Source organism: Poecilia formosa, unplaced genomic scaffold (assembly GCF_000485575.1).
Source record: "Poecilia formosa unplaced genomic scaffold, Poecilia_formosa-5.1.2 Scaffold107, whole genome shotgun sequence".
Lineage (NCBI taxonomy): Eukaryota > Metazoa > Chordata > Actinopteri > Cyprinodontiformes > Poeciliidae > Poecilia > Poecilia formosa.
The window spans coordinates 875,259-901,790 of record NW_006800046.1 but is presented as its reverse complement, the minus strand read 5'-3'; the positions used below and the strand labels follow the sequence as shown (position 1 = coordinate 901,790).

At 40.9% G+C, this 26,532-nt stretch overlaps 3 protein-coding genes across 5 annotated transcripts in view; 1 reads left to right on the top strand and 2 right to left on the bottom strand.

The window, feature by feature from the left end:
* dlgap3 (discs, large (Drosophila) homolog-associated protein 3) overlaps positions 1–7,370 on the top strand; it is a 71,593-nt gene extending 64,223 nt beyond the window's left edge. For 2 of the 3 annotated variants that reach the window (XM_016675150.1, XM_016675149.1), the window contains one exon: positions 273–587. In XM_016675150.1, the coding sequence (XP_016530636.1) occupies positions 273–587 (315 nt within the window). Of the gene's footprint in view, positions 1–272 lie in introns of all 3 variants that reach the window. The other variant, XM_016675148.1, reaches the window with a different exon arrangement.
* A 1,098-nt stretch (positions 7,371–8,468) lies between these two features.
* Positions 8,469–11,192, bottom strand: LOC103143320 (alpha-L-fucosidase 1). The gene is made up of 8 exons (XM_007559800.2): positions 10,726–11,192; positions 10,448–10,582; positions 10,128–10,265; positions 9,870–9,975; positions 9,564–9,764; positions 9,290–9,480; positions 9,046–9,145; positions 8,469–8,931 (listed from the first exon to the last, which is right to left on the bottom strand). Exons 1-8 carry the CDS (start codon positions 11,061–11,063, stop codon positions 8,797–8,799), a joined length of 1,344 nt encoding a protein of 447 aa, XP_007559862.1. The 5' UTR covers positions 11,064–11,192; the 3' UTR covers positions 8,469–8,796.
* Positions 11,193–11,787: 595 nt separating this feature from the next.
* zbtb8b (zinc finger and BTB domain containing 8B) lies at positions 11,788–16,851 on the bottom strand. Its single transcript, XM_007559799.2, has 5 exons — positions 16,634–16,851; positions 16,016–16,209; positions 13,346–14,270; positions 13,043–13,221; positions 11,788–12,901 (listed from the first exon to the last, which is right to left on the bottom strand). The coding sequence occupies exons 2-5, from the start codon at positions 16,187–16,189 to the stop codon at positions 12,587–12,589; spliced, it is 1,593 nt and encodes a 530-aa protein (XP_007559861.1). The 5' UTR covers positions 16,190–16,209; positions 16,634–16,851; the 3' UTR covers positions 11,788–12,586.
* Positions 16,852–26,532: the final 9,681 nt, after the last annotated feature.

Sequence of the window (26,532 nt, the reverse complement as noted above, 5' to 3'; positions counted from 1 at the left end):
TCTTCTTTTTTTCACTTTTCCCTTGTACCTCTCCTTCCATTTCCTTTCATACAACTCAACACTGATGCATGCTGCGATACCTTTTTGGGGCTTTTTTTCTTTCTCATAATGCGTTTGATTACTTTTTATTTATTTTTCCCTCTGTTGTGGGTTTTGTCTCTTATTGCATGGGTTTTCCGTCACAAACCCCCCTTCTTTTCCACCACTTAACATGACAAATCCACTGTCCTTTTCCCGCATCTCATGTCAATGTCTCATCCTCAACGGGTCAGGAGGATAAGAAACTTCCTCCGCCCCTACCAAAGAAGCCAGCGGGCGGGGTGAGCGGCAGCCTCCGGGCCGATAGCGTGGGAGACGGGGTCTCCGGGAGCGCTGGAGGCGGCCCGGGGGGGCTGGTGGTGCCCCGCGCTGGAGGGCACACCCTCCCCATCAGGGAGAAGTCCCTGGACCTTGGAGACCGTCAGAGGACAGAGGCACGAAGGAGGCTGCTGCAGACCAAGCGTACCGCCTCCTTCAGGCAGAACTCGGCCACCGAGAGCGCCGACAGTATCGAGATCTACATCCCCGAAGCCCAGACTCGACTCTGAACCCGTGACAGCACTCGCTTCCCCCCCCTCACCCGATCTTCTGCGAGTCATTGCTGTTTATACGCTATGACCCACCGCCAATTTTAGCACTTTCCATCAACTTCTGTCATCCTACATTATTACCTAACAAGCAATGACAGCCATTTTAGTGTCTTGAAATTCAAACCACTTTACCGAGGCAGAGGCCTAGAGCCTGAGCGGTATCTAGCCGAAGACGTTTTTACTTCCTTCTTAGACAGAATTTCTTTTTAAATATATATATACATACATATATAAATATATATAATCACTGGCTGAAACCAAGTCAGAAATCTTTTGTAAAACTAGGCAGCAGAGGTTCACGCAGTAGCATGCCTGTGCGTGTTCACTTGGCACAAAAAAGGGCTTAACAGGCAGTAGACCTCTGAGGAAATTCTCCCCACACCTCCCACCCCTGATGCCGTTCGGAGCGAAACCGACTCCCACTTACGGGCTTTCGCTGATAACAGCTCAGCCGAGTCGAGATCTATTGATTTCTTGAGCATCCTCAGTTGGCTCCGAGAGCATCCCTGAGGAAATATCAAACACAGAATCCTTAGTCCCTCTTCCCGTCTGTCCACACAAGCACCAAGTCACAGAATATGGACCAATGTCACGTCTCACTCTGTTGATGCTTTCGAACCACCTGTCCGTCAGCATCGGACGGCGAGGCTCTCCTATAGTTGTGTTTGCCAAAAGGAGCTTCTTCAGTGTAGCATCACAGACAAAAAGAAAAAAATCAAACTCCTTGTGCAGTCTCTGAAGTCTCAAGAAGAGGAGGGTTTGGGAGAGTTTTTACATGGAATTATTTCAGTGGCTTTTCTGGACTTACTTGAAGATGCTCCCCCTTCTTTTTTTTTTACACTGTGAGAGTAGAGCACCACCAAGTGGTCAAAAGAGAATCCTGCTTCAACAGCAGTGGTCTTTACAGTTTCAATATATCTTATTCAGGAACAAGTAAACACCCCTTAATGAAACAGCCATTGAAGTGGTCGGGACTGCTATCTTCCCCTCTGAAACCCTTTCTTTCTTTTGAATATTGCTTGGACAGACTTTACTATCGTGTTTATTTGTAACTAAATATGGGTTTTTAAGTAAAAGAAGAGCAGCAGCTTGAATTTTCTGCAGGATTTTATCACCCAACGTTATTTTGTTTCCCTGACGGCGTTGACGAAATGAGGAATGATTTCGTTTTGCTGGCAGATAAAATGAGGCCTAACTGACCTTAAAATATCCTTCCAAAGAATCACCAAGTCGAATCAGATTGGGATTATCTCCAAAAAAAAAAAGTGGTATTTTATAGCTATGCTGGGAATGTGAAATATGTGATATGTGTGGAGCTACGGTGCCTTGCAAACATTCATATCTGGTGAACTTCTTCACCTTCCTTTCAAGTTACAACCATAAACTTCAGTGATGGACATCAAACCAGCATCCCTCAGCATCCTGCTAGAGTGACGTGTTTTCCATCACAGGGTGTTTTGTTTGTAGGGACTATTTTCAGTGTTGTTATCATCTGGTCTGAAGTGAACAGCAAGCAGGACTTCTTGTTTTTATTTCAGACGCTTCTATAAAAGTTGAATCTTCTATTTTTGGTGTCAATTTCTTCCACTTTCTCAGTTGCTGTTCTGCATCCTCTAAAGCTGCCATGAGCCTCTTGGCTGCGTCTCGGATTAATGTTTTGCTTTTTTTTCATTTATTATGTGAAAACTTAATAAATGTGAAAACTGTTGCATAAAAACCCCAAAGTACAGAAATTCACTGAGGTTTGTGGTTGTAACATGACAAAATGTGGAAAAGTTAGAGAAGCATGAATGGTTTTGCAAGGCTTTGTATGTTGTTTTTTATTTTTTTTTATTAATTTACCTCCTGAAACAGGTCTAAATTATTTCACAAAGTTAACTTTTTTTGAAGGATTCTTATCAAAAATGCGTTGGTGTTTTCTACGACTGTTGGCTCATAACGTGAACGCACTTGAGTAACTGAATATGAAAGTCTGTGTGAATCCCAGTTAACACTAAAGAGTCAAAATGTATGGAGTAGAGAGATGACAAAATGTCAGAATTTGTAAGCATGAAGTGTTCTTTCTTTCCTTTAATTTTGGTTGGAATACGTTGGAAATATGGGATATTTTATTGGAAAATGTATATTTTATAATATAAACTACATTTCTAGATTAGTAGAGATTATCGAGAACAGTACATGTACAAAGATCATATATCAAATGTGAAACACTGCAGTATTGTTACGATAGATCATAGCTGTGTGGCATATCCAGACTGAGTCCATGTGAAGAAGACTTTCAAACGGCTCTTATTATCTTGAAATTGTGAGTCAGGTTCACAGGGTATCTCTGGCAAGAAAGGTGGTTGCCAAGGACGATCCTTCCTTAGGCCTATTTAAATATCTGTGTGTGGTTCTCACAACTTGTACTGCTGTTCCCCTTTTCCTCCCTGTATCTCCTGTTTAGAACCAACTACATGTGCCTAACCAGCTATGTGTGGAGGTTTCCTTTGAACACAGTTTACACTTTGAATATATACATAAATATATAGAGAGAGAGATAAAGAGAGAGAGAGAGGGAGATGTATATAGAAATGTATGAAATTTGAAGAGTATTGTTGGAAAAAAAATTTTTTGACTTCCTGAATCTCCCTCATGTTGCAATACACACCTGTGAGACTGGCACACTTTGTCGATGTGGAACACTGCATGCTTTCTGACGGCCTCCTCTGAACAATTTAGCAGAGTCTCATTTTGGAGAAGAAACACGTATTTTGTAGCCTTTAAATCTTTTTCTTCTGTGTGATTGGGGGAGGGGTGAAAAAAGTAATTGCTAGGGTTTTACAACGCAGTTATTCCGACGAATCACACGTTTGTACAATTCTGACCTTTTAGAGACAATGATACAGACATCCTTGGAAATGCCAACCAGTGTTTTGCTTTTTGGACTTCAGCAGGTGAATCTTAACAACCTCCTTGTACAAACGAGGTGCCCCGGCATTGAAAACAACGAGGGCCGTCGTGTGGAATGCGTCCGCAGCAACGCGAGTTGCGGAGCCGCCTTCTCTCTATTTTTTTTTTTGCGTCCCTCTCTGCGTCCGATACCGCTAAAACCTGATGACATCCGAGCGGTGCCCGCCGCAGGCCCTCGTCAAACGAAGCACAAAGAACTGCTCTACTACTGTTACGCCACTGTGACGGACTCTTGACCCCACCCTCACTATCCTCAGTCCTACATGCGAGGGGGGTGGCAAAGTCTCTGGATCACACAAGTTGCCCTTGAGGGACACCAGGATTTAAAGAGGCTTTTGTTGGATTTTTATCCACAGTAGCAACCACGACTACTTTCATTCGTGCCGACTTTCTTCTCTCTGAGTTCTACAAGTTGAGGTGTCAACCAGCCGCACCTTGCCTTGAAATAGGTCCATAGCAAACACAGTTTTTGTGGTTGTGATTTCCGTTTTATTTATTTGTTTATTTATTTATTTATTTATTTTTTGTTCTATATAATCTATCTATCACATCAGCATCGTACAAATCACAGTTCCTGGTTGTGTTGTAACATTATCTCAGCACTGACAAAACACAGCAATCAAACTATCTTAAGCCTTTCTTCCCACATGGCCAGACAAAATCTGAGTACCTCAGTTTTTAGCAAGTGTCCCTCTGTCCTCAGGGGATTTCCTAAACCCACCCTAAGACCCTAATAATACGAGGCTACGTTAATCCTCGCAGGAGTGTTTTGCTGATATTCTCAGATCGAGACGGGGAGAAGGAAGAAAAAATCTCTCGCTGCTCGAGCCCAGATTCACTGTTAGCCATTTATTTCCCCAAGACTAGGAAACAGCGTGAGTCAGTGTGGTGGCAGAGGCAGCAGCTTAATTGTAGCCGATTTGTGTGTGTGCTGCATACTGTGCTTCTGGAACAAAGCCAAGCTGGAAGCCTGTGGTAGCAGCAGATTTGAGTTTTAGTTGACATTACTGTAAGGCAGAGCTGCTCTGGAGTTTGAAGCTAGCTTATGTCTGTGGTGGGGGGGCTAGCTAGCCCTGGGCGCTAGCTAACCATGTTCATGAACTTCACTGTCAAAAAGAAACCAAACTGATGTGTTGTGGAGATAGTTTTATAAACCAATAGCCTGCTTAGTCTTCAGTCACTGCTTTTAATCAACTGTCAGCAACAGGGAATGTTGTGATAGAAGTTGGTAAAGCTAGTGGCAGCATTGCTTTCAGTGAAACACATAGTACTTAAAAAGTTCCGTTTTTACTCCAAAGTGGAAATATTCAAAATTATTTATATTAAAGACAAATCATCTGGAACACCCAGTCAGATTTGTTAGCTGGAAAGCAGTGAAACTCCTCACCCAGATAAATTTAATATTCAATATGGCTGCCACGTGTTAAAATATATATAATAGTAACAGGCTGTTTCTTTGCTACAATGATTAACAAATCTGTCGTATGGACTTCCCTTAGCGAGAATGTTCCTTTATAAAGCATAATTTATTTGCTATAAAATTAGCTTGGGGGAAAAAATCAAAAAGCTAGAAGGCTTACAGACGGTAAAGTTTGATTTAGAAAATGTGTGGCTAAAAATATTGGTTGATATTAGATACATCCAAGGCCTGTATAGATTCTACTTTTAATCAGAGCTATCCTGAATCAAACCTATAACCAACAATTGACAGATATGTAACCAGCTAATGATTGTATATGGGCAGCTTTTGTAGCCCATTTACTGTCTAAGCGGGACATTATGTAACTGTAGTTTGTGCAGTAGTTGCACTGCAAACTTGAAAAGCTTTCTGACTTGCTACTGTAACGTGGTCAACTCTATTGTGAGGTCTTAATCAGATCTACTTTTTACAAAACTTGAAAGCACTTTGCTACGACTAGTGACTAATGCTAACAATTGTATCCTGGAGGGATAACTTAATAAACAACCAGCAGAAAATATGACTGATAATTAACCAAGAATCAATTCAAGTGACAAATTTCCATATCTTCTACAATTTCAGATTTCTCTCATTCATTGATTTTTGCTGGCGCCCATGTGTACAGTCATGGCTGGAAACTTGTTTAATATTCAAATTACATGTGAGGATCCTGAAGGTGCTTATCTACATAAGAAAATTATTCATAATTGCACATAAGTATCATCTTCAGTGACTCCCGCGTGTGCAAGCAGAACTTTGTATTTGGCATGTTATTGGCAGACCACACCATAGGCAGGGAGTTAATTACAGACCGTAAACGCCTTCAGTTGCTATTGCTGAAACTCACTGAGCATAATTAGAATCACTCCGATTTAATAAGAAACTTAATGCTTTAATTCATACTGTGGCCAAACTACTGGTTGGTTTCTTGCCTATGGTTTACTCCGCCCGCCCCCCTTCTCTGTTGCTCCAGAACAGGTCGGACTCGAGCAGATGATCAACTGAAACTCCAATGTGCCTTTAGCACTGAGGTGTAATTCTGTTTGTATGTGTACATGTGTGCATATGTATTAACGCTGTAATGTGGATTTACAGGACACACACAGCTAACCATGAGGGTAAGAGACAACTGAGCGATTACTGTGTAATTATCAACAAAATATATATATATCTATACCCTAACTTCGCCATGTTTACAAAGTGTAAATACCTGTTATCAATGGACATTGCTTATCTTAAAATTGCATTTATTGTTATTAGAATATAATTAATATGATTACCGTCATTAAAAGTTTTAATTAGTGCCATTACGATCATTATTAAATACAGTGTTGTTGAATATAGCTATGAGTAAAAATTGTTCTGTAGGCTGATCAAGGGCAAGTCACGTGTATAGCAACAAAAATATATAAATATATAGTTTATTCTATGTTCGGTTCAATAAATCGCTGCTATTAAAGGGGATGGAGCAGAAGAAGAGAAAGTTGATTAACTCTGGGAAGACACTACCCCCCCTCCCCCCCTCTGGGCTCAGTGATGCACACTCCACCAGAGAGGTGAGGAATCGCTGAAGGAAGTGAGCTGTGGGAGTGGACCGTCCTAACAATAGAACCTCTTTCTCTGTGTGCTTTTACTCCACTTCGAACTCTCAGTGCCAGCAAGAGGAGGAAATCAAATGGGGGGCCTCGAACCGATGGAGACACTTCACACTCGTTATTCAACTCTATAATGTAGCAACGGCAACAACAGCCCTTCGTTCTCGACTCCCTCCTCGTCTTTCTTGTGTTATCGGTGACCACTTTGATTTAGAGCAAGTTTCAGCATGGATTCACTCGTTTTATATATATCATCAACTCTGTGCCAAGACAGCATATTGTACATACAAACGTTCATTTTTGTTTGTTCTTCTATGAGAACAGCTGACTCCAGCAGAGCAATAGAGTCACAACAGAGTGTAAACGTTTGTTACGCCACCAAGTGGTCATCCACACGTGGTGCACAAGAACACACCAGGAAGTGTCTGAATTCAGTCTGAAGGCCGGTGAAGGCAGTGTAAACCATGCTCCTGTTTAGTTTGGGGTTTTTTTCTCTCCTCCCACCATTTTGTACATACAAGTTTATTTCTTGCTCTCATGTTTTTATGGGTCTAAATGTGTCCAAACCGAAGCACGTTTGATGGCGCTGAACCCGGAGAGATGGCACACTGTGACGTGGTTTACTCCCAACACAGAATGTAACACTTTCAACGTTGTCTGAACATTTTCTAATGGCTAATATTATTACTATCAATATTATTATGATTATTATAAAGCTATTTTAGCGAGTTAAACGAGCGTTGCTGCGTCTCCTTTGTCTTTTTTTGGTGTGTTTACTCTGAATGTTTTGAAGAAAATGTGAAATGAAGCAGTAAAAACATTCTTCTTGGGGGTAAGAGCAATGTTGTTTTGATTGAAGGTATCTTCTCAATATGAGCTTAATAACATGTTCCTTAATTTTCTGGATTCTAGCCGGCCCCTCCATTGGCTTGTATGTCCATGCTTGATTCAGTTCCAAAAATTTAGTTTATTAACTCAAAGTTACATCTGGCGCCAAAGTGGAGAAGACACATTAGTAAAATGCGAACCTGTGCTTGCATGACCTTCAACCTTTTGGATTTTTATGGGTGTGTGAGTGTGAATATGTTTGTGTGAGTTAGTCACCTGGAATTGAGAAGATGCCACTGTGCCATTCCACCCGAATGATTGTTTCCAGGTTTGGAAAGGTATATTTTTTTAGTCATGGGTTGAAAAATATGGCCACCATTTCTGCAGCATGCAGAACTTTAAGTAGTAAGTCTGATCAATTTCTTTTTAAATAAAACGTGTTGCTAAGTTCTGGGATTGTGTGCAGCAGGATGAAACTGTTTTAAGTAAAGGAATTTCAACAACACAAGAAGTTAAATGGTGTTAAACAGTAAAATGGAGAATTTTGATCTACATTTCTAAGGCTATTTATTGATGGAGCAACTCAAGACTTGAACAAAATAATGCAAAATGTTCAACCTTTAACTCTTACGATGATTGAAAAAGGTGTTGTGGGACATTTAACCTTTTAACTGTTAAATGTCCCACAACATAAAAATGGTAAAGAACTAAATATCCACATTCAGGTCAGTATTTAGTAGATGCACATAATAGTCTCAAACGCACTGGCTCATCTGGACACAGCAGTTGCAACAGAACAGTTTAAGTGCTGTGAGAATGTTTGGGGATTAAGTTTGAGCATCTTTTTACATCCAAATTGTCTTGGATTAGAGTAGAGGGTTTGAACATGCTAGAATCTTCACCTTGTTGGCTTTAAACAATTTCTATGCACTTTTTGCTGCAAGCTTTGTGTAGTTATGCTAATCTCCAAAATTGAAGTTCAAATCAGATTTTCTGGACTGGTGCTAAATTTGCGAGAGAGAGTTTATTTTCCACAAAATTGGAAACAATCAGCTGAGAAATCTCCACAGGTTGAACAGGAATGCCACTTTTCATTTATGGTAATAAAAATGTTTCAAAAACATTTATTTTTTTAAATAAGACACTGTCATATGTTAACAATAAACAAGTTTTCAGATCAGTAAAGCAATGATCAAAGATGTAAAAAAAAAATTCCCTTAAGCATTGTCCTATTATCCCTCCAAAGTGAAAAATTAAAACATGAATTGAATTTAATATTTAAATTCACCTTTAATATTCACCTTACATGGTGAATATTTTATAACTTCAAATTTCACTGGACATTGTCCAGTTTGAGTGTCCAGGCTTGACCAGGAGTGAAAGGTAGCTCAGGCAAAAGGACAGAGAGACCTGCATTAGGGTAGACTGGTGCCCAAGGGAGGGGGGACGGACGCCCCAAGAGAGTCACCTAGAAAAGAAACGGATTCCTATTTGTTCCTAGTCACTTTTACATTATCGATCATGGGTTTGGTCATGTACTTGTTCCAAAATGGCAACACATAATCTTAATAATCCCATTTACCTTAGTTGTTGCTGATGTTTGGGGGATCAACAGCTTCAGTATAGTTGTTGGGGGTTTGGCTGTTACAATGGCGTAGACCGTGGCACCTTTTGAGGTATACCTAGAAGAAAAGTAACGTTTAGTTTTTGTTGTTCTTTTTTCACTAAACCAAAACTCATACTGAGTTTCTGGTAGCATGGAAGGAGAAAACACCAAAAATGAAGAACACTCAGATCCTAAATATTCAACTTTCCAGCTTTCTTACCACACTGGCACGGTGCCGTTTTCCATTTGGACCCTCCAGGGTTTGGTGGCGTAGATGGCCTCTCCGTTGGTTTCCAGCCAGGCGCCAAGACCCCTCAGCCTCTCCTCAAACACACTGGGAATTGTCCCGTCGGCTGTGGGACCTACATTGAGAAGATAATTACCTCCAAGAGCCACTGTGCTGACCAGATCCTGTGAAGAAAACGAGAAGCATTCAGTCCTGAAGATGAAGCGGCTACATCTTCAGCAATCTGAACGTCATCTTGTGTCTTTACGTCAATAATAGCAGGTAAGTCCATCAGTTCTTTGAACTTCATGTTTCGTCGGTAACCCCAGGATAAAGTGTCCACAGATGTACATTTCTCCCACTTGTGTTTGGGCAGCTGGCCTGGCGTGTATTTGTCCTGGCAGTTATAAAAGCCACCATGTTTACAGGCAGTGCCTTGCCCCCATCGGTCATTGGTCACAACAGTATCCTAAAATCAAGGAAGATAGGGTAAATACACTGACGCTGCTATTATAGTTTTGTGCAATGCTTTGTGCATGGCAGTTTGTGTTTCCCTAAAATAAAAAGGACTGACTTTGACAGGGCTGTCGTTGTAAAGCCACGCCAGAAACTGGGTGGAGTTCCAGTAGGTGTCTGGCGCTTCCCAGTCGCCGTCAGACCAAATCACCTCAGGTCTGTACCTGCAAGGTATATAAAACACTATCATGTTGTGCAATAACTGAGAACTAGCTAACTTACCTAAGGCATGGCTGCAGTTTGTGCAACAATAACAGGGAAACTGAAAACAACAAGCGGTGTGATCGGTAACTACTAAAACTTAAAACCTACTAACCTTACAACAATGTTATAGAGTTCAGGAAGTAGTTTCTGCATCACAAACTGTTGGGTTTTGAATCCATTCTTCTTGTCCTCCAAGTAGAGGGGGTTGAACCATTCATACAAGGAGTTGTAGAGGCCATAGTGCAGCGATCTAAGTGTTGAAAACAACAAATCTCTGAAGCTCTTGTTTATTACCTTCTCGTACGAGACATGTTCTCAGTTATAGCTGAAGAGGTTCAGGTGGATTTGTGCTGTGTTTCATATGCCTATTGAACTCATTTACCAGAATCTACAGTTGGATATTATTCTCCAATAAGCTTCAAATTCACCCACCGGTTGCGAACTGCATCTCCCAGGTCTTCCACTAAGTCCCTTTTAGGACCATTATCAACAGAATTCCAGTTCCAGGAGTATGGAGACCCCCAGTTAGTGAATCCTTCATGGTGTTTGGAAGTCAGGACAACATATCTGGAAAGAGTGCACTGTGAAACAATGCCTTGCAAAAATCCTAAAGACATTCATTAAGGTTTTGAGGTTGTAGTTTTTCATGGTCCAACACACACCCTGCTTCTGATTTGGTGCTACCCGGAAGTGGAATATAAACACCTTACTTTGCACCAGAGGCTTTGAAGATGTCCGCCCACTCCTCCGGGTTGAAAAACTGCGCGTGGAACTGAGGGGCGAAATCCGGGTAGCTGAAGCCGGGCGGGTAGTTCTTGGACATGTAGCTCACACACTTCGGGTCAGGCGGCTGCTGACCCTGCCAGTGCCACCAGAACCACTCGCTGCCGAAGCCTGGCACTGAAAATACTCCCCAGTGGACAAAAATCCCCACCTTTGCTTCGTCGTACCATGAAGGCAGCGGTCTGGCGTCCAGACTCGTCCAGTTCGCGGTGTAACGAGCCGCTGCGGGAGACGCGAAGGCGAGGAGGAGGAAAACGGCAGCCATGACTGCTACAAGTTAGCCTAAAATAAGATTACATGGAACTCATTTAAAGTCCCTGCATCTACCTAGTGAGCCTCTTGTTGCCGTTTGAGTTGTTTCCTCGTCACATGACTGGGATCACGTGGAGCACCACACGATTGACTCGTTTTACAGAACTGCAAGGTGTAACAGTTAATTTGACCTCCTAGTAAAGGACTTAAAAATATATCTATAGTCTTTGACTCGAATAAAAAGATTTCAGAAACAAAATGCATTTGTAATGCAAACAATGTAACTTTAACTTGCATTTATATTTCTCCGTTTTTTTTATTTATCGGCTTATTTTGTTTTCCATTGATCTCAGATAAAATAATCAAACCACTCATTATTGGTCTACTGCAATATTTATGTTTTTAAAGCACATTTTCTATTTTAATCCGCTTGTCTCCATGCTTAAGACACCTGTATTTACCTTATAAATGCTACTTTTTAGCCACTAGATGGCACCACATCTATGAGTACCTCCGCTTTCACGAGCCTTGTAAACTTAAACTAAGAATGCAAAGTCGACATACAAAATACAGATGGACAAATGCTCATTGATCACTGTTAACATTTTTATAGTACAGTACACATGGAAGGCCGCCATGCTCTAGCTTATACAGGTAATTTATTTGGTCACTTCTTTACACACTTGGCTGCCATTAATGTAAACAATTTAAGTTAGTCATTTATAAGTCGCATTTCAAGTACACATAAAAAGTTGTTGAAGACAATTATTTATTTGAATTCATGATTGACGTCTTAATCCCAATCTTGCTGGATGAGTACAGAATGTTCATTTCTCCGTACAACATTGAAATGTAAATTTCTTTACATCCACGTACAATGCAAACAAAAAGCATTCATATGCTGTATTTTAAACAAGATTTGTGAAATTTTCATTTCCTAACAAGCTCCAGACAAATCTCCATAATGACAAGGCAAAAACTTCTTTTTAGAACTGTTTTTTTTTTTTTCCCCTACTGGCAATATTGCCGTAACCTTGTTGATCCATTGTTTAATAAATATTTACACCAAGACTTAATATTTTATTGAATGACAACCTTATCTCCTTTTTGAAGCTAGTGATGCTCACAGATTTGTGATTTGACACAATCCAATCTGAGGTCTACAGCCAAGTAGTTTGACTTCTTTGCTTGGTTTCTGCTTTGATGCACACCGTTCTACTGCAGCTCCTTAAAGTCACAGGCGCACGCTCCATCTCCATTTAAAATCATGTTTAATTACTCAAGTTCCAGAAGGTTCTGAAAAAGTGAAAGGCTGTGAATACTTTTTGTTGGCACTGTACACGTTTGAAATTTAAAGTTACATCTAGACGTGATTTCACAAATGCCAGACAGGTTTCCTGCTACTAACTAATCACTGACACACAATGACAGGCAGCTTTGGACCGGAAATTCAGGACACAAATGAGTGAATAAATAAATAACCTTACAGTAATAAGTGCACAGAGGCCCTGTTTTATTTCTAGTTGATGGTAAAATTCACAGTGTATGGCTGACATCAGAGCATTCAGCAAGCTGTCTTTCCAGCATCTGTTTCTCCACTAAGTCCTCCACTCTGCCAACCTCCACCTCGTCCACATCGTCCATAAAGCTTGACCAGTCTGTGGTCCCTTCTGCACGCACCATGGGCTCTGGCTGGCTGGACGGGTCAGCGGGCGCAGAATCTTCATGAGTGGTGGTCACGCAGTTGCAGCTGTCGCAGATGCCAAAGCGCCTCAATCCCGGGGAGACGTTGGACCCTGTGAACGTTCGCCTGCAGCTCTTGCAAGATACTGGCCAGTAGTGCCTGTGAACCTATGGACAGACACATAGTGGGTATTGTTTTGACTTGGATTAGAGTTTGGAAGGAACAGAACACTGAAGATCGTTCTAGGACAAGTCGTACTAACAAAATGGGATACATAAAAAAACATGATGGCCACACTTCACTCTTACACTAAGGGCGTGGGTCCGGAGATGCTCCTGTCGTGTGAACCTCTTGCCACACATGGGACAGGGGAAGGGCCTCTCTCCGGTGTGGCAGCGGATGTGTCTCTTCATGATTCCTTTCTGCTTGGCAGTGTATGGACAGAAAGGGCACTTGTGGAGTTTTACTGGCACTACCAAGCCATCGCCTGCAGGGGGAGAAAGACAACTGAAATACATACAAATCTTCTGCTTTCGGATTTACTGTATTTTACTTGGTCTAAGGTTATTCTAGCACATTCATTGACAGTTAAAACTGACTGAGGTAATTACCTGTGTCCTCTCCGAGCCAATCAGACTGGATCTCCATGATAGATGACCCAACAAACCCCAAACTTTCATCCATTCTGCTACTTCCTGTGCTGCTGCCAAGTCCTTGGTTGAAGCGCTGACCTCCTCGGTCCCCTACAGGGCTGGGGCCTCGGGGGCCTTCACCTCTGGACAGAATCTCCATCAGCTGCCGGGTGTTAAATGAAGGGCCGTATCCTAAAGGGGAGCGCTCATTGGAGGCTGAGGGACTTTGAAGAAGTAACCTGCTATGGTGTGTGCCATGCAGAGAGGACCCAGGATATGGCGCAAGGTCTTTGGTGTCGGGGGACTCTACGAGTTCCTCATCAGGGTCATACTCTATTTTAGGGTTCACCAACTCTGGGGTCAAAGCAGAAGATGAGGAGGATGAGAGATTAGTCTGATCCATGTGGCCCTTTTGGTCTTCCCTCCCAGGTGGAAACTCCTCCCTAGAGGAGTAAGCGCTGTCAATGTTTCTACTGGAGCCCGCTGGGGTTGCAACTGCAGTAGACAAGGGGGTACTTGCTGAAGTTCCTTCCTCAGGACCTAAACCCGACCCCCCATCTACTTCTGCAGCCTCTGAACTTGTCCCTGTAATACCCGTGTCCCCAGCGACGGTTGCAGAAGGAGTTCCACTGTCCGCGGGTCTAATTGTTTCATTGTCCTTCTGGTTCTCTTTCTTCGTGTTTCTCTCCTTATCCTTGTTGCAAATCTCCAAAGATGAGTGGATGTACTCTTTACAGAAGTTCACCAGCTCTGTCATTTGCAGATAGCTAGCCGCTGACATCACCTCAATCACGTTGTTGCTGTTAAGAGCCAAGCGGCCAGAATAGAGGAAGTCGAGGATGACAGAGAAGGCGTCGGCTGTAACGATGTCCAGCGACGCTGTGCTGTAGCGCTGTCCGCTGTCCTGAAAAGCATTCCCAAGTCTAAAATTAGAAATCTGAAAACACTACAACAGAACATGGCTTTGAACTGTTCTAAAAATCAGCTCAAGTTAATGGTTTTGTGTAACAGCTTGAACCTTCAGTGTACTATCATAGACCAACTTACCAATTACATTTAATTGATGTATAACATGTACTTAACACGTAGATAAATTCATCCACAATGAACTAAATATGCCAAAATTGTATTTAGGCATATTATTTATTTTTTAATCAGAATTTATTTTGATTTTAAAATGATATAGAAGTATGTCTGCAGAAAATTGTATGATTTGTTTTCTAGCTTTCAGTCCAGTTTCAGAGCTCACCACAGTACTAAGACCGCCCCTGTCAAAGTGTTCAAAGAGATCCACATGAATACAGACTGTGGAAGAACCACAGTGCCAGTACTTTTGGATCTTAGTGCAACATTCAACACTGTTGACCCTGACAATGATATTCTGATTATTATTGTAGGGTAGGACTCTCTGGTACACTACTTAACTGGTTTGAGTCTTGCTTTGTGACTCAAACCAGAACAGGAACAGAAATAACTTTGTGTCAATAAGTAACTTCTTGTCAGAGCGGACAAGAAGTTACTCTGTCCGCTCGGACAGAGAGCGGACAAAGTAACTTTAACCTAGGGATACCTAACTTTAATTTAACCTAGGGATACCTAGGGATTTAACCTAGGTATTTAACCTAGGTATTCCTAGGTTAAATTTTGGGGCCTCTTTAATAGCTACGTACTCGTGCTAGCTCAGATTATAACAAGTATTAAGATTATTTCCCATAACAACACAGATACTGATACAAAGCTCTACATTATGATGTCACCAAGTGTCTCCGAACCCATCCAAGCACTGAAGTGATGCTTAGAACAAATGTGTGGATGAGCCATAAATCTCTCCAGCTGAACGGAAACAAAACTGAAGTCATCTTTGGACCCAAAGGGTCAGCACAAAGCTTCAGTTATTACAGCTAAAATCTACCAGTCAAGTCTGAAATCTTGGTGTTATGCACTAAGACCATAAGTTTCAGATACACCTGAAGACAGTTACAAAGTCGGCCTTCCATCACCTGAAGAACATTTCCAGGATCAAAGGAGTAATGTCTCAGCAAGAGCTAGAGAAACTCATCCATGAGTCATTTCTTGTCACATTGATAACTGCAACAGTGTATTTAAAAGTCTGTGTAAAAAGTCAGTCAGATAGATGCTGCTTGCATTCTCAGTTAAAAACAGGAAAATGGAGCAAACCACTCCAGTTGCAAAGTCCTTACACTGGCTCTCTGTAACTCAGAGAAAAGACTTTAAAACACCTAAACACTGATTTCATAAATCACTGAATGGGTTAGCACCAAAATACATACAAGATCTGTTATTGTTGCGTCAACCTTCCAGATCACTCAGGTCTTTGGGTTAAAATCTACTCTGCATCAGAATCAGAATCAAACATGAAGAAACAGCATTCAGGTTTATGCTAGTCTCATCTGGGAAGAAAAAAATTCTAGAAAATTTCAAAAATGCTGAAACACTGACTTCTTTAAAACCGAAAACTGACCTGCTTACGGCTGCCTTGATAAATAATAACTGGAACATTGACAGATTTGTAATCTTCTTTCAAATATTTCATGAATTCTGAAGATGACATTTTAACATTTACTCAAAAACGCTGTATACACATTCTTAGCACTAATAGAAAACAGACAGAAGCAGTGTAATCCTCACCTGCAGGTAGTGAACCAGAAGAGCCCGGAAATAGCCGCTTCCAGCAAATAGCACGTTACGGTGGGCTTTGAATACACGCCCCTCTACCAGGATACTGCAGTCGCAGAAGAAGTCTCGCTTTCGCTGCTCATTGAGCTCAAACAGCAATTTGGGCAGATAACAGGGAACCTCCATGTTTTTCCTTCTCCGTGATTCTAGTAGCGGGGGAAAAAAACAAACCGTGCGGGTGATTATCGGAGGGGGTGGGGGAAGGATGATAAAATGCGATGTTAAAATGACCTAAAACCACACAACTGAGGAACAGTTCTATTTTCGATGCTTGACATTACCTTAGTATGCAAATCCACAACATTTTTAAACAAAACTAGCAAATGCATATAGAACTTAATATTTTTATAAACAATAACATTGGTGAGGGGCTCCTAATAAAATCCGATAGCGAAAACAGGAAGTGATTTACGTTCTGCTCTGTTTGCTAACGTGACAGCCTGTGCAGCTAGCACCAAGTAGCTAGCTGCTAATACTTTGTCGAGCAACACAGCTCCAGCTTCGTAAAACGCCTTTACGAAGGGTTTTATACCTTTTACGTTTTATAAAACCCTTTCATTGTACACTTACCTGTGTTTTCAGAAGTACTCTATAAGCTTACTCGTGAAAGAAAGACAGCAGCCTGCAGGATTCATTGTCCCATGCCTACAAAAGCAAATACTTCCGCTTTCGTTAAACAATTACGTAAATTTTCCTCGTCCAATCATTTGACCGACCGAGAGTCAAACGCCGTCTCCCCGTTTGTACAGCGTTGGACATGAAATGGCCTTAGTGACGTCACTTGTCCTCACGGAGTCCGTTTCGTCACAACATATCATATGGCCCTAATAACTAAAAGTGTGGAAAGTGCTGTAACGGTATGTGCAAGTAAATGAAAATATTGTCCATATTAATTTTGGGTGCCAAACTGATTTTTCCGCAGCCCACAGAAAAAAAATTACACAGAAGAAGACGAAGAAGAAGAAGAAAAAACAGAGATAAAGAAGACATAAATAATTAACACTATTTAAACACTATTGTATTTGTTTCTGAAATGTTTACAAATGTTGCTAAAAATGGCGTTGTGACTGGATGATGCAACGTAATCACAAACATGCTTGTCTTCACATGGCATGCTGCAGTATTTTCTGTTCTCTTCCAGAAAGCAGAGATGAAGGCCACACAGTCATAGGAAGGCACAGCTTTATGTGTAGCTGTCACAGTTAAAATATCAGTCCTTTCTATTTGGTGCAGAACTGTGAATAGGAAGGAAGATGACATATACCTGTGAGCATTTTTTTTTTCTTACAAATAAAAACCAGGAAAGTGCAGCACATAAATTCAGCCTTGATTACCGGTACTTTAATGCCACTAAATAAAATCCAGTGTGGTCTATTGCCTTCAGAGGCCAGTTAACTGTAATTGTGCAATTTTATTTAAGTATAAATTCAGCTATTATGTCTGTTAGAGAAGATGAGAGAACAAACGGCATCACAAAGAAAAGGGAACACAGTCAAGAAGAAGTTTAAAGCAGGACAAGGCTATAAAACAATAATCCCAAACTTCAAACATCTCATAGAGGATCGCGGTATCCAGTGTGAGGCAACTGCTAAAAGACATGCACATTATTAGCATGTCTTTTAGCAGTTTAGTTTGCCCAACCGAACTGACAGGTCGGGCAAGGAGAGCATTAATTGGAGAATTAGCCAAGATGCCCATGGTAACTCTGGGAACCTGCAGCAATCCATGGCTGAGGTGCAAGAATCTGTCAAGACGAAAACTGTTTGTTGTGGGCTCCACAAATTTGGAAAATACATTGTTGTAAGAGCAGCAAAATAAATCCCTTTTACAGTTTTCAGCAGGCCTGTGCATGGCTGTGTCCTGCCATGCACAGGACACAGCAGTCATGTGAAACCAGGCGCTCATTACTGAGTAGAACTCTTCCATATCTCATTAAACAAATGAGACATTAAACACATTAAACAAATAATACTGTAACTAATTGTTTTATGCCTACAGAATACCACATTTCAATCACATGATTAAAAAAAATTATACAAGTAAGGCTGTGTGGTAAGGAGTGGCCGGAAAACCAGAGCATATTCATAAATGTGAATGGCCTAGTCAAGGTCCAGACCTAAATGAAATTAAGAACCAGTGCCAAGATTGTTGTAATTGCTTTGAAAGCTGGTTCCTCAAGGTACTGACACTGGGAGGCATACTGCGCAGCTGTAGCGTCTTCTCTTTTTTTCCTTTTTTTTAACTTGCAAAATAAATTTTGAAAACCGTGAATCATTTCTTGCATTTTGCTTTATAAATAAGCATTGCTTTGTGTTTATCTATCATATAATCTCCCAATAAACGAGAATTTGTGGTTCTAATGGTAGAGAATTTTAAATGATTTTGAGGGGTATAAATATTTTTGCAAGGTATTCTAAGTGAAAATACATGTTTTACTTCAAAAGCCTTTCAAAAATGTGATGATTCATTTTAAAAACTCTAAACCCTAAAGCGTTATTCACCTTTGACATCACCAGTATTAGTTACAAAAAGTCATGCCAGTGAGCTTGAAGATAATCGCCTCCTCTCCTTCTTACACCACTTTGAGCTTGCAGCAGCACACCCGCCTGCCCTCATTGTTTGCTCATGAATACTTGTTTATTTTCCTTCCATTTTGGAAAGAAAATAGTTCCTTTCTCATTTTCAGACGCAGCGGGGATAAACAAGAAGTTCCTTTAGAGCTGCACCACACCCTCAATGCACAATCCGCAGCTTTTAGAAGTGTTTTTTGCGCTGATGGGTGCCGACCAGGCAACTTATTTGTTTCAGATATTTTCCCATGGCAAACAGCGTGAATACAAAGGCTTCGTGTTGGCCTGATGGAACCACAGAACCGCCACACTTGAGCCTCCTCTCTCTCTTTTTTTTTGCAAAATAAAATTTATGGTACCTCATAAAAAGAAAAAGAAAAAACTCTATTCATGCTTATTTGTGCTAAATATAAAGTATCATAGCCCAGCAGGGGTTCGGTTTAGGCCTTGTAAAACTTGACACACAGTCATCAAGGGCCAGTTGACCCATCTGCAATGACTCGAACCTGAAACGAAACTTAATTAGGTTAAGCTTTGTGGTAGTTCTGGGTGCTGACCTTCTTCTTCTCACTGCGCCTCAGGGGAACACAAGACCTTTTGTTTTGGTCATTTGTTGACTGCATGGCAGGAAACTCCCTCTCATGCAGGCCTTCCACAGCCAAGACCATGAAGCTCCTTCAATGCCACCAATCCGGGTGACAGTTTAACGCCGGTTTACACCCAGCAACCCTTTAGGAACGAATAACATTGGTGATTTATGATTGGGCTTTGCCCCATGCCTGTGATTATGACGGGCGCGTGATTTACCGATGGAAAGCCAGACGAGAAAAGTAAATAGACGTAGCGATCACTGCTGTTATGTAAGGTCGCCTCCGAACGCAGGACCTCACTCATTGTGCGCGTTAGCCACTCGGAGACCCACGGCTGGCACAGAGGGCTCCAACGGCACTCCGATGGGTCCCTGTGGTCTGCGCCTCAGCTCATAACAGCCACTTAAGCCGGCATTTTCCCAGGCTGAGACAACACACCACGGTGGCAGCGGGAGCCGCAGAGAGGGCCTGATTAAAGACTAGAGACAATGGAGGGAGAGTGAGCCGGGGACCATGGTGGCATTTTCCATCTCCGCCACTGTCTCCTGGGGGGACCAAGTATGTGCCGTGAAACGTTTGAATTATCCCAGAATCTCTGGAATTCAGACGGAGGCACCGCGGAGAGGACCCTCGACCGGGGATCAAAGAGCTTTGAGAGGAGTGCGGTGGACTGGTGGTGAAGTCGAGTACATGGTGGAGCATGAGTGTGTGTATTTGTTTGTGTGTGTGTGTGTGTGTGTGTGTGCATAGGGGCATACTTGTGTGCTTAAGAACACTCAGTTGAAAAAGATAAAGACAATGTTTAAGTTTGAAGCATTTATAGCTTCATGTGTAGGGATGTTTAAAAACAAAAAGAAAAAAAAAAGAAAGGGGGTCCGTGTTTGGTTTTTGAGGAGACATTGATCACTGAGTGGTGTATAAAGGCATGTGGGGAGTATGTGTTGCTGTCCTTTTATCCTTCACAGGATCAAATAATGCAATCATAGCCAATCATTGCAAGTCTAATACAGTGGGCGCCCCTCTTTAGCTTGGAGACGCCACTCTCTGTGGTGGCTGAGGGACAGAAAGAGCAAAGCAAGAGACGGGGGTGAACCTCATCTTTCTACGGCCGTCTATCGCTCTGTAATTATCACTTAATGTTCCTCTGTGTTCTGGAGACGTCTGTCTCTTGCTCTGTCTTTTCTTTTCCTACGGAAGAGGACAACAAGCATGAGTCAGAAATAAGTCTGCCAGCCTTTTTATCATCGTATATTTAGCCTCAGAGCAGAGTGGCGAACGAAGCCATCCCAGACCGCCAGCTTCCAGTATCGCAGGGCCTCAACGATGGCTGGCTGGCTGGCTGGCTGGCTGGCTGGCCGGCTGGCCGGCCGTCCTTGCCACATCTATATCCAAAATATCAAAGCATCCTTTATTGTAGCAAAGTCAGCTTCACAAGTTTTGACTTTAACTCAGAGAGAAAAAGCCCAAGTCACCAATAATCTGCAATATGCAGTGCCTTTGCATGTGCCATTTTGTCAAGTTACAGCTACAAATTTTAAAGGAATTTGGTGTGCGTTTTCCCTACCAGTTTTGAACATCTAAACACCAAATGTTTTTGTCCATTCTTCTTTGTAAAACAGCTCAAGCCACATCTGTCTGAGTAGAAAGTGTTTGTGAACATCAGTTTTCAAGACTCACCACAATAACTAAATTGTGTTGAGGTCCTCAGTCTTAAGTCTTGCCAGTGCCACTTTCTTAATTAAGGTGCTATGATCCTTGGGTGTTTGTGCTTTGGGTCTCATTTGTGTTTCCATTTTGATCATTTCATTGTTGTTTATTTACTTAGATCTCGCTGTGTTGCTCATTCCCTTGTGTTTTCGGTCTCGTAATTTATCTATATTTGTGCTTTTGGATTTTGTCTCTCGAGATTAGTGCTCCTTTCTGCTTCTTGTTAGTTTCACAAATCCTCTTTGTTCATTTGTCTCTATTCCTTCAATCCCTTCATCCTGACAGTAACTGGTGTCACTTATCACCTGTTGCCCATGTCATTATCCACCTCTGTCCCTCTCTGTGTATGTAGTCCTCTGGTCCTTCCATGGTTACTTCTGGTCATTAACTAAGATTCCCCTGCTGTGTCGCTGCCTACGACCTGTGAGTTGTTCAGTTTCTGTTAAAATAATGAACCCCTTGGATCATTCCAAACTACCGTCTGTATTTTAGTCCAACCTTAATATTACAATTCACAACATTAGTACTTTTTGTCACAGGTTGTCCATTTCTGCTGTTTTAGTCTTTACGATGTCTCGTGTTTTCATGGTTGGACTTTTCTGATCATTACATGCCAAACATTTTACAACTGAAACATTTAATTAATTAATGTATTTATTAAGTTGGGGGGGTTTTTGTACTGAAATGTGTCTCGATCGTTCCTGGTTAAAGGTTTAAAGGATGCGCTCCATGGTGTAGAGGTAGAGTGAATGCCCCGTATACAGAGACAATAATCCTCAATGCAGCAGACTCGGGTTCCTTTCTCTCTCTGCCCATTTCCTGTTTGGTGACTGTCAAAGGCCTCTGGTGCTGTAAAATGTTTTAAAAAGGGGAAAAAGTTCATTTCATTGTTGTTGATGCACAGTGGTTTGAACCGTGTTGTTCTAAGCTTTGGATTTTGTTTTCCCAAAGGTCAAATGGACTGCCCATCTAAAAGTTGTCTTGTCAACAGATTTTCCCAACTGAGCTGCGGATCTTCCGAGTTACCTTTGGACGCCTTTGCTGCTTCCCTCATTATTTTCCTGCTGAGTCTGTCAATTCATGTGGACGGAAAGGTTTCTTTTACTTATGTTTATGGTTTTTGGACAAAATATATCTGATCACATGTTTTGTACGGTTACTATGTTTTTTTTAAATGTTACATTTGAAGTCGTCAGTCATCCAAAAAGTTTGTTTCTGATATGAAATAAAACAACTTAAGTGGAGAACCACCATCTGTTTTTTTATATTTGTATTAAAAAGAAAAGACATTTAAAAATGTTTTTATTCCCCTCAATAGTCAATGGGAAAAACAGAAACATGTTGGTAAATTTAAAAGATTAGCTTAAATAGGGATCCAGTTTTTTGGCTTCTGACACTGATACCTGAGGTTTGGTACCTGTCAACACAGACAAAGCAGTGCTGAACTGACTTAAAATGTTTTGTTTTTTTTAAACACAGACATACATGTACTAAATTACAAATTTATTTGATATCTCTGCGCCAGCACGATTAAATACTCAAACAGCCTCACAAGCTTAGTTAATAATGTAAAAACAACACAACTTTCAGTGCAATTAGGAGTATAATAGCCAATGAAAAATAAATAAACTGACAAAAATAATAAGTTGACTACCTTAGTCAAACATCTAAAAAAAATAATAAGCTGAAACAAACTTTCATTTGAAAGGTTCATAAAGTGCAACCAAGAATTCGAAATAAAATGTAAAATAAAGCATGACGTTGCTCAAAGTATGAAATTATACTGAACAGATCTGCCCATATGGATCAGGCACATTATCACTGATGCCTAATCTAGAATATTTTTTTTTTTTTATGATATCGGACCGATACAGATATTACTATCGGATCGGTGCATCTCTAATCTTAAACATGAATCTGCCAGAGTACAAATAATTTTGGGATAACTGTATGTGATAAAAGACATTATGTAATAAAAGACATTATGTGATATTCAAAGGGGATGGACTCATTGTAAATGTACAGTTATCCTGAAGAACGTCCAGCTGTCTGAAATATAATTCTTGACTTTAAGTTTGATGTGGCAGCTTTATTTGGTCTGCCACTTTCTTTCCCCTTCTCTGTCCTTCGTGTCTCGCTTTTTACTTTAGCTCAACATAAAAAATACAAACAAAATTTGTTTCTACTGACATTTGGTTTTTGTTTTTTTCCCCCTAAAATCTCATTACTGAAAAGCTTTTAGAAACGAGTATCGAACCTCCACCCAAACCACCAGAGCAGGGAGAGCCAATAAAAGATGAAGAGGAGTGGGTGGTGGATATATAAACATGTACGCTGTGTGCTTAATTATTAGTCAAGTCTTTTGAGGATTATTTTTATTAATCACCAGCTGCAATGCCCTTGGTTAATTCAAAGTATTAATAAACCTCAAACACGAATGTTTATGAAACCAAACGGGAAGTTTTGGTTTTCTTAAAACTTCCCGTTTGCTTAGAATATCTGCACGTGCACAATTATGCATTTAAAAAAAAAGAAAAACACACTTTCTCATCTCATTTCTTTTGTTCAACTGTTCTTGCGTTTATTTATGACGGTAAGTATCACTTTTGTTAATTGCCATGCCAATCACAGACATCAACTAAGGCTGAGGCAGCAGAAGACAGAAATACTGCCACCTGGAGGTGGGAGTTAGCAGTCACTTAAATCCGATGTTACAGACGATTTTTGAGTGAAATTTGCAATAAACTCACAATGATAATGCAGGAATTTGTTGATTTTGTATGAATTTCCAAGAACGTGGATTTGCATAAAAAAGGAAAAAAAATGGCGGGATCGATGTAGTTTGGCTGTTTTAAAACCTGTTTTTTGCTAAATTGCTAAATTAATATTTGAGCACACAATTGTTATCTAGATGTTTCTATATCTCTGGAGTCTGGAGGGCCATATGGAAAGCTATGGCAGGCCGAATTTGGCCCCCAGTCCTCGAGTTTGCTTTGTGTACTGTTGTAAGCCTGAAAAATGCCAATACTAGCAATGTTATGGTGTTAATAACATGGAGTCATAAGAGCTTTTCAACCAAGGATATGTAAATGAGGTAGGATTCCCTAAAAATAATGATTCTTAAGTCTCATTCTTCTTTGTCTGTTCAAATGTATTTTTATTGTTTTTCTTAATCTCAAATCTTGGGGTAAGATAAGAAAAGCAAAGGAGCAGACAGAAATGCAAATTTATTAGCCTGTGCCTCCAGTGTAATAATAATTCTGAGAATTGTTTACTCATAAAAGTTTTGTCCATGCGCCAATAAAGAGTCCACTGAAGAGATGAAAATGCCTTCCATTATTATCAACATCCTCCCCTCATCAAAGCCTCATTTCTTTCCAAACACATCCAGCTCTATATTTTCTCTCTTTCTCTTTTTCTTTTTTGCGGAGGCAGGGGACTTACGCTCATCCTTGTGAGCTGCCGTCAGAACGAGGTGCGAGCAGGAAGCCTTCCCTGATAAGACTCTAATCTGAGGTGTAAAGTTATACGAGGGATTTGGGAAAGGGAGAGGCTGTCAGGGAGCGGTGGCCTGGAGTGCCTGAGCATCTTTATCTGCGTGCTTACGAGAGCTCCGCTGAACCGATTTCTGAGTCATCGAAATCTTAACGTTTTCACATCATGCTCCAAAGAGCAGGCGGTGATCTCATTTGTTTTGAAATCAAGAAACACACCCCTAAACTATTGATGCCACTTAAGGATTTTCATGTCATGTTACAACGAGGGGTCCACTTTTTTCACTTCCGATACGATACAGATATTTGAGGCTTAGTGTCAGCCGATACCAATCTGATACAGAAAAGCAATGCTGAATTGACTTAAAACATTTCTTTCAACAAAAAAAAAACAAAATACATTGCGCTGAATTACAATTTTATTTGGTCACTGCATCACTACAGCACACTTAAATACAATAACAGATTCACAAGCTTGGTCAAATGTAAAATCTTTCATTATTTTTTTAATAAAACCAATAAAACAAACCTTCTTTGAAATAGTTCAGAAAGTTCAATTCTAAATAATAGTGTAAAATAAACAAAGCGTAGAATTAGACTGTACAGGTCTACCCTTATGGATCAGGCACTCATCTAAAATGACAATGCAGGAAATGGGACCATTAATCAGAGAAGCAACCATGATATATAAGGTAGCGCTAGAAGAGCTGCGGGGAGCCGAAAATCTGTTGACGGGACAAATCTGTCCTTTATCAAAAAGGACAAAGTGTGGCAATTGGTCACAAGCAGTGTTTCAGCTTAACTTTAAAGAATTTCAGAGTGAGGTTCGTCTTTCAGCAGGAATATAACGCTAGCAAGATGGAATAGTGTAGACTGAACATACTTGTGTGTTAGAATGGCCCAGTCAAAGTACCGGCATAAACCCATTGAGAACTTTTCTCAAGACTTAAAAACTGAGCTTCATGGACGTTCTCTATCCAACCTAAATGAATTTGGACTATGTTGCAAAGAAAAATTGGGGACAGCGGGATTGTGCAAAGCTAATATCCTAATTATATTTATAGAAAATATTCCTTAAAATTCTTTGTATTCTGCTTCACATTAACTACTTTGTGTGATTTATCCTGTAAAATACCAACCAAGAAGTCTGTGGACATGAGGGGTATAAACACTTTTGCAGGACGCTGTGAATTCAACCCTGAATCCTTTCTTTTCTTTTTTTTCTTTTTTTTAGTTTCACAGCATAAATCCATAGCTGACGGCGAAATCAAACCTCACATGACAGCACACCGTAAAAAATTCGTCTCCCCCCATAAACGTGAAATACGGTCAGCTTCCGAACAAAAAAAATGCTTAAGCGGGCTAATATTAGCCGACTCTTAACACCCCCTCTCCCTCTGCTCCCACCACCTTTTCCACTTACCCCTCACCCCCCCTCCTAGTCATCAAATCAGACACAGTCACACGAGTGGCCCGGGCGGGTGGGGGGTGGGTTGGTCGGGTGGATTAGCCTTGAACCCTTTGATTTTTCACTTTTTCCTTCTTCCTCCTCGGCTCTCTCTGAGGCTCATAAAAGGCTCCGTGCCGTGTGTGATGTGGCAGAGGAGTGCAGTCAGAATGGACTGATTACGGAGGAGCGCCCGCGTGCCTTTGAGTCATGGCACCAAAATACATTCTTCAAGTGCTTAAATATAGTAACAGTTTGGCTTTTTAAAGTTTGTTTTTCTCACTAGAAGACTTTGGGGCATCCTCATCTGCCTTTTTTTTTTTTGAAAATGTAAATCAAAACCAGATTTTTCTTTTTTTTTCCAACGCACCCAAATCCCTAACCCTCGTCTTCCCTTTTATTCCCTTTTTATTTTGTTTTTGGTTAGTTTGTTTAATCTTACGAAGGAAATTGACTTGGTGTGGGAAAGGCAGAATTCTTTGAGTGAGAAGTTAAGTTGTTTTGGAGAGTTGTGTACATAAGCATTTCTCTCTCTCTCTCTCTCTTTCTCTCTCTCTCCCTTTTTTCAGCACAGGAAGAAAAAGTGCCGGGGGTTTGTGCCAAAACCTCATGAAGTAGAGATAAAAAGGAGCTGAGTGAGAGGGAGGCCGCAACACCGCGA